This window comes from Oryzias melastigma, linkage group LG5, assembly GCF_002922805.2.
Source record: "Oryzias melastigma strain HK-1 linkage group LG5, ASM292280v2, whole genome shotgun sequence".
Classification (NCBI taxonomy): domain Eukaryota; kingdom Metazoa; phylum Chordata; class Actinopteri; order Beloniformes; family Adrianichthyidae; genus Oryzias; species Oryzias melastigma.
In genome coordinates, this window is record NC_050516.1 from 6,670,108 (window position 1) to 6,678,695 (window position 8,588).

At 43.5% G+C, this 8,588-nt stretch overlaps 1 protein-coding gene across 1 annotated transcript in view; it reads right to left on the reverse strand.

Moving 5' to 3' along the window:
- Nucleotides 1-8,588, reverse strand: part of smg1 (SMG1 nonsense mediated mRNA decay associated PI3K related kinase) — a 100,054-nt gene that overhangs the window by 41,594 nt on the left and 49,872 nt on the right. The window contains exons 31-35 of the mRNA XM_024269146.2: nucleotides 6,490-6,622; nucleotides 6,270-6,414; nucleotides 5,502-5,640; nucleotides 2,557-2,775; nucleotides 2,301-2,481 (exon numbers count right to left, since the gene is read on the reverse strand). Coding sequence (XP_024124914.1) covers nucleotides 2,301-2,481; nucleotides 2,557-2,775; nucleotides 5,502-5,640; nucleotides 6,270-6,414; nucleotides 6,490-6,622 — 817 coding nt within the window. The remainder of the gene's footprint in view (nucleotides 1-2,300; nucleotides 2,482-2,556; nucleotides 2,776-5,501; nucleotides 5,641-6,269; nucleotides 6,415-6,489; nucleotides 6,623-8,588) is intronic.

Below are 8,588 nucleotides of genomic sequence, written 5' to 3' on the forward strand. Positions count from 1 at the left end.
ACGCAAAGGAGAAGCCATCTTGCTATGTTGACTCTGGTGACGTCACACGCACCACGTGACCAAAACTGAGCTTTTTCCCCGGAAGAGGAAATTTGCATATGGATTGGCCGCAAAAATGCCGTTTTATTTCAATATTTCTTGCTCAAAACATTTGGAAATTGTAAATATAAGGCGAAATACAGTTAACACCGAAAAAGACCCACAACCCCATTACTAGTCCTTTACGATCATTTTTCGGATCAGGAAAAAAAATAAAAGGAATAAACAAGATAAAAGATAAATACATTTTGGAAACACTTCAAATCATATATTCAATAAGCGTATAAAGTACTTCACACACAATATTTATATATGCAACATCAAAACATTTAATCATTGAGGTCTATTTATTAAAACAAGACATCTTTAAACTCTGAACACAAACAAAAGGCTAAAACATGTAGTTTCTGATTACATTAGCATGTCTTTAGACCAAATCTACAAAAACTGACAGAAAAGAATGTTTAAAAACAGTGTTGAAAATACAAAATCTATCTGGAGTTCCCCTGAAATACAAATGTTCTCATCCCACTCACCTAATGTCCAAATTAAATCATAAATAAAACAGTTAAAATTGTTTTTTGGTATTAATTGTTTTTTCAAAACTAACTGTGGGAACATTTAAACATTTAAAACAATAATTATTATCTGTAAAACGTGGCACTGCTTGCTTTTCCTGGTGATTTTTGGTCTCTTTGGCTTGCCATACAATCGTCTCCTGACACCACCAGCGAGTCTGTTACAGAGCGGCTTTCTCCTGTGCGGGACAGTTACTGCTCCTTATTAGGAGATTCTCTGAATCCAGAAATGGAAACGTGTACCGATGCTTTTAGTCAGCTCTTAAAAGTAAATAAACCTGATGTCTATTGATCCGCGTCCTCATTATGAAGCTGAGAAACGTTTTTGACGGAAGCTCCTCCCACACGCAGCGGGAGCTTCAGGTGAACAGACTTTAAGATAACCGTGAAGCAGCTACTTTAGCGCATGTCAGAAGAGGGTTTACGTGAATTTGACGTGAATTCCATTGATGTGAACGGACAATTGATTTCAATTATGAGAGCCTGAGGTGTGTGCGCTTGCAGGGGGTTGTTGTGGTCCATCGTACACACGTGTGCTAAACCGTTCTGATCTGTACGGACCACGGATTATCCGTGATCCGTTACACCCTTAACACACACAGACACACCCCCACAAACACACACCGACACCTGAGTTGCAGATGTGAATGATGACGTGAGAGCCTCACCAGCCAAAATGCAAATGCTTTCTGTGGTTTTTGTGTTGTGGTATTTGTGAGGGCCAAGAAACGCTCAATGAATTTAGCGTTTAAAGGTTGTGTGGTGGCATACGCCAAACAACACTCTGATGAGGAATCTGCACAACATTTTGGGGTGGATCCCAAACAAATCCGAGAATGACACAGACGGGTGAAATTGAGAAAACAGCAGCAAAAACAGGCAAACAATTTCCTGGTGGAGGTGCAAAGATAGTGAGCGAGGAATTAGAAGAATGGTTTGAACATTGAGCAAAGACATAAAGGTACTCCAGGAAAATGATTGACATGGAAGCAAAGAGGATTTTTGATGCTGAGATTGATGATTCAAAAAGAAAAGAAACATTCACAGCCAGGGCTAATCAGAACAACGTTCTCAGCATTCTAAAACATTCTGAAATGTTCATCTGGTGTTGTCTGTAATGTGAGAGAATTTGACACCAAAATAACCCATTAACCATCAGCATTCAGTCGGTGATGGAGGAACACACAGTCTACACGCCTGTCACTGCTAAGCGCTAGGGCTACAAAAGGCAGAAATGCGGTATGCACAGATATCTTTGCAAAAGTTCGGATGATGTTTGTATTTGTGGTCAAAACGCAGACACGCTACAGAAGCCGGCTCTAAGATGATGTCATGAAATGGGTGAAACCCACAAGGAGCGAAAGGCGGAGCCTCAGAGTCGAGGCGTTTTACTTCTGGGTAGATTAAGAGTTCAAGAAAATAACTCATGTTTTATAAATAATGTGCTCTTTAGTGTTTCAACAGTAATGTATTATCATATAAATGGATAGTTTACTCTGAAAGGCTTAAGAGAATCATGGTATGACCCTTTAAAAGAGGGGAAACTCTCTGTTGCCACACTCCAGCTCTGATCCTCCAACACCCCTTTCTGTTTCACTCAATAAAGGCTGTTCTCTACTGGAGGAACAAACTGAACCACGAACACACACTTCCTGCAGCCTCAAACACATGACCACCACTGACCTCTCCAGGGGGCAGTAGGAGTTGAAGCTAAGCCGAGCTCCAGTCCCTCTCTCAGCTCCCCAGCATGCTTCACCAGCAGCCTGAGGAGGCGCAAGGTTGCCATGACGATAACATCGTCGTTGCTCTGTTTGCTGGTGGGACACGACAGAAGCAACTTCGGGTCATCTTCGGTGACATGAACCTGAAGCAGAGAGCAGGTGGTGAAGATGAGGAAGCCCCCCCCATGAACTCAGGGTGTTATAGTCTGCAGTCTTACCTGTCCAGCATTGAGCTTGAGGAAGGTGAAGTACGCGTGGCAGGACACACGGTACAGGCCAAAGATGCGATCTACCACCCGTCTCCAAACTTGGATTAGGCCGTCTGAGAAGAGCTGCCCGGCCTCCCCCAGCCAAGGGCAGGAGGCAGCAAGCTGGCGCCATATCACGTCTACCATGTCGTCGCCGTTATCGTCCTGCTGAAGAGCCATGTCCTCGTCCTAGGATACACACTCATCAGCCCAGCGAGACACCAGCATGGAAACAATCTGCATCAAAGAGCTGTCGTTCTATTCCAGCTGTCAGAGGAGCCATGCTCCATGAGCTGCTGGCATGCAGCCCACCGCTCCGTTTAAACTCCCACAGCTTTACCATTCCACATCCTGTCATTTTAATGCTTCTTTGATTTTCTGCTTTTATTTTCACTTCTTTGCTTCTGCTTTTTATCCCCTTCTCACGTTGACAGATCTTCATGTTCATGGTTTTTTATTTAAGCTCTTTCCATGTTCACATTGCTGCTGTTTTTAAAATTTTCACTCTATACTTTGATTCAGCATCTGATGTTTTCACATTATTTTCCACTCCTCTTAGCACAGCTGCCATTTTATACAATTTTGTTTCCATGATTTTGTCTCTGATCCTTTCAATTCGATTCCGCTGTGGTGAAAGAAAATGCATACAAAACTTTTGCATTTAAAAAAAGGATTTTTTTATTTTTGTCTTCACCCAACAGTAGTTGTGGCGAGCTCTGGTAACCTCGCGGCCCCATCGGGTTCAGGAGAGAGGCGAATTTTCAGGACAAAAACGCTCCCAATGGATTAGGAATCTACCATCTGATCGAGTCAAAACCCCACACGCCCAGACCGAGTCCCTGATTGGCAGATGCTGACGCAGCAATATGCTAAAATTTGGATATTCGAACTCTGGCCGCGCCGCTCTAGCACTGCTGCTAGACCGTGGAATGTGGAAGGATGTCATCCCATCATCCCACATTCACCCTGACATTCAGCTGAATTCATTAAAACTAAGGTGCAATTTGAGAAGATCTGGCAAACATTCAAGCTGTCTCTAGAAAATCTGTAAGATATCCAAGATTCAAAGGTCCAGTTCTGCTTGGCCACTTCCAGATTTCTCAAGAATCCTAAAGAAAATATTTTTTTTTTTTTCCACCGTAAACCAGGTAATCAGTCATGAGTCCCTACTCATGACTGATTACCTGCTTCAAGTGTGTCCAGCCCATAAGAACATGCCAGAGCAGGGTATATTGGAAAACATGCAGGAAGGTGGCTCTCAAGGACCAGGGTTCCCTCCCCCCTACCCCTGCTTTAAGCTGTTACTGATGCAACAGGAGGAAACACAGTATTAAGAACTGGAGGATGTAAACTTCTGATTTGTCATTTATGAAGTTTCTGTTGTCGTTTAGATCTAAAAAAGAATAAACACTGTTGTTTAACAATAAAATACTTCATTCAACCACTAACTGTGAGTGGAAAAATGTTTTTGTGTTATTATTCATAGTCTATGAAAAATGACCAGGAAATCCTTGTTTCTTCCAGAGTGTGTAAACTTCTGAGCACAACTGTAAGTGAGGACAGAACAACTCAAATTATTCAGTGCAGCAGTTTGAAATCTCTTCAGACATGAAAAAGATGAGTTTTTTTGCAGATAGCCAAAACACTTTCCCTGCTGTAAAGTTGTAGTTTTTTTCTTCACCTACTGAAATATTTTTTTCAGTTACTAAACAGTCAAAAGAATTGTCAATGCACATGTTGTTTTCCTATTTCATTAAACTGCAAAAACATTTAAAAGGATTAAGAACTGTATTTAGTAGGGCTGTAAGATTTGTCGCGTTAAAAACGCATTAATCTGACATGTGCTTGACGCCAACAATTTTTTTGACGCATTAATCGCGGACTTTCTCATACGTGCCTTTCCATACCGCGCTCGCGGGCGTCCCGCCCTCCAACTCACCGGCTGCTCTCACTTGTTCACGGACGGGTCTCCAACCTCCGAGCTGCGAGCTAAAACCGGCCGGCGCTAGGACCTGGAGAGCTCCTGCACCCTAACCCGGCTCCGGTTCGCGTCCAGTACCACGTCTGATGGTACCGGCTCGCGTCCGGCGCCGGGTCCCGAGAGCTGCGGACCCCCGACGTTCTGAACAGCAAGCGCACCGGGGGACGTTTTAAATGTTCTGGAGGTTTAAGCGTGATCCAGCCCCAGCATAGCGGTCTGTCTGCCGGCATATTCATGGCGTGAGCTCCGCTGGACACGTCGCTGCATCGAGCTGCAGCCAGAGAACGCGGCGGCAGTAACAGACTGTCAAACTATCCACAGTGTATCCCGCTTTTCTCAGTCTTTAATGTTTTAAAAAACAAAAGTTAATTGGAAATGATAAATCTCTATTTCATTTATTACTGTAGTTCAGCAGAGGAGGAAAAGATTTGGTCCTGACAAAAAATGAACATGAAAGTGTTATGGAAATGTTATTTTTGATGTTTTTTATTTTATTTTACTGAACGTTGATTGAAGTTTTGAATTTAAAATGCCCTTCACTTGCACTTGGGCTTTTGTTAGGCATTTTATGTTACAGCCTTTTATTGTTAAGAAAGTTTATCTCAATACAATGTTACAAAATAAAGTATTTCTGATGAAAACTATTAATTTTGTCATTCTTGTTTTCATAATTAATGTAGAACTGCTGAATTTCACGAACCACACATTTTTTTTCCTTAAAAAAAGGTCACATGTAAATTTGCAATTAATCGCGAGTTAACTCTGGACAATGCGATTATTCGCGATTACAAATTAAATCGCCTGACAGCTCTAGTATTTAGTTTCTGCTCAGATGAACCTGGAGCTCTGCTAAGTCATTTGTACCTCAGCCTGTTTTTTTCGGAAAGTTTTTCCTGAGTCTGTGACAGGCACAGCTGGAGTCACGTGATCCCACCTGTATGCCGGTTGGATGACACATGGCCTGGCCGAGGATGCTGAAGATAGCCTCCTTGTCTTCCTCGCTGGTGGTTGCTGGCAGCAGCTCCTCGATGTCCTTCTTTTCCTCAGGAAGGAGGGGCAGACCTTCCCCCTGACTGGTATGGAAGAAGTCTGTCATTAGCAGTGCTGTAACCGTGGGACGGTGTAACTAACAGCGTTATAAGTTAACTAACAGAGTTGCCAGCTCATTCTCTTCTATCCTCGCTACAATAGTGTTATAGTTACCTAGCATAAATCATGGTGCGTCACTTCATCGTGGTTTAATCTGCCTCTAAAGTTTTTTTTTTTGTTTGAGTGCTTCATATAGGAGGGGGGAATAGACATATTTGCAATCATGATTGGTTCAAAAGTCAAGTGGGCGAGTGCATGTTGACGCAGCCTGAAACAAAACAACAGAACGTGGCACTTTAAGGCTGGAAGCATCAGCTTCAACCCTTGTGCTATCCTAGGTATGCTGATGTTGGGAGAGGGGTCATCTGGACCCCACAAGACGGCGCACTGAACTTCTTTATCAAGGACTTTTTATTTTCACTGATGTCCATGGCAGACATCGCTGTTCACCTTCATCCACATGTGTCATGGGAGGGATCACATGTCACTATAAGGGTGGGGTCATCTGGACCCCATAAGAGAGTACGAGGGTTAATGTAAGACACTCAACACTAGTCCTCAGTGACTGTCCTGCAGCTTAAAACTGAATAAAAATAAGGTGTGCAGTTTTTACCTGGCGTTGTCCACCACCTTCCTGCCCCAGCGGTATGCCCAGCTGGCCAGAGCTGCCCAGGACTTGGCCACTTCAGGAGCCAGGCTGGTTGAAAGCTGGTAGAGCTGGCCCAACACAAAATCTGCTTCTCCCACACCAACATTAACTGCACAGGGAACATCGATGGGGGCTATTTAACAGAGGTGGTACCTGCACAGTGGATCTGCAGAACTTCACCTACCAGAGGTTTTTGCAGCTATGTGGAAGGGGCCTTGATCACCGAGAGGAAGCTCCAGCAGAGCAGCAATGCTCTGGCTCAAAGGTGACATGCTACCCAATGCAGGAGAGTTCACCGCTCCACACTTCTTTACCACCTGAGAGAGAATGTCAGCAGCTCTTTAACAGGAACTTGAGTTGCAAAAAAGTATTCAGTCAGCCACCAATTGTGCAAATTGGCTTACTTAAGAAGATGAGAGAGCCCCGTAGTTTTATCAGATACATTTAACTATGAGAGACAATATAAGAAAAAAATCCAGAACTTTACTTTGTCTGGTTTAAAAAATATACGAGGAAGTTATGGTGGAAAATAAGCTTTTGGTCAAAAAACACGTACGTTAATTTCAATGCATTGTTTCTTAGAATCATCAAAAGAAAGACATCTCCACAAAGTTTTCACCTACCATAGCTGCTATTTTGGTCCATTACTTTATTTGGATCTCCTCTAGAGCTGCAATGTTTTGGGCCTCAAAAAACGAAATTTGATCAGATGGCACCCACACATTTTCATTTAAAAAATCTGTCCTTTCTGTAAAAGTATTGGAAACCACTGCCTTATATGGATCAGTCGCCCTGGTCCCATTGCATTTAAGTGGCTCCATACCATGATGTTTCCACCCCCATGCTTACAGTAGGTATGATGTTCTTTGGATACAACTCGGCATTCTTTCTCCTCCAAACAGTGGAGTTCTTTCCAGAAAGTTCTGCTCTGGTTTCATCTGACCATAGCACATTCTCCTAATCCTCTTCTGGATCATCCAGATGCTCTCTAGCAAACTTCAGACGGCCTGCATGTTCTGGCTTTAGCAGGAGGACACGTCTGCCACTGCAGGTTTGAGTCCCTGCATAGCAGTGTAGTGTGTTACTGATGGTGGTCCATGTTACTTTGGTCCAGCTCTCTGCAGGTCATTCACTCGGTCCCCCGTGTGGTTCTGGGATTTTTGCTCACTGTTCTTGTGATCATTTTGACCCTAGGGGTGAGATCTCGCGGGGAGCCCCAGATGGAGGGAGATTATCAGTGATCTTGTATGTCTTCCATTCTTAATAATTGCTCCCACAGTTAATTTCTTCACACCAAGCTGCTCAACACATTGCAGATTCAGTCTTCCCAGCCTGGTGCAGGTCAACAATTTTGTTTCTGGTGTCCTTAGACAGCTCTTTGGACTTGGTTTGGAGTGTTTCTGTTGGAGGATGTGGACAGGTGTTTTCTATACTAATAACCAGTTCAAACTAGGGGTGTAACAGATCACAGATAACCTGTGGTCTATATGGATCACTGGCCATGGTTCGGCACACACTTGTAACACAGACTTCACTATCCCCTGCCCCCCGCGCACACCTCAAGTTCTCAAAATTTAAACCAATTGCCCGTTCACATTGAATGCAATTTGGGTCAAATTCATGTACATCTTCTGTGTTTTAGCAAGAGCTAAAGTTGCTGCTGGACAGTTCTCCAACAGTCTGTTGACCTGAAGCTCCCGCTGCGTGTTGGAGGAGCTTCTGTCAAAAACTTTTGTCATCTTCATCATGGAGGATCCGGATAGTGAAATATCAGGTTTATATAATTTTAAGAGCTTCGGTACATGTTTCCATGTCTGGGTTCAGAGAATCTCCTACTTAGGAGCAGCAGCTGTCCTGGCCAGGAGGAAGCCGCTGCTCCGTAACAGGGACGTGCAGTCAGGGGATGGCAGTACAGCAAGCCAAAGGGATCATAAATCACCCGAAAAGCGGGCACGGCAGTGCCATGTTTTACGGATGGCAATATGGTGTTAAATTTCCACCATAAGACAAGAATATATCAAACTCCACGCGCGCAAGGGAACATTTCACGGGCGCAGTCTCCACGCCTGCTCCTATACTCCTGACTAGGGCTGGGAATCACTGGGTACCTCACGATACGATACGAGGTACATGGCTCACGATATCAATAATATCGCGATACTGCGATAATTGGTAAAAATCCTCTCTAATAACTAGCATTATATAGAAGACCATGTTTTTTGGGAAAATATTTCCCCGTTTATCTTATTTAGCTTAAACACAATCATAATAAACAACTTTTCT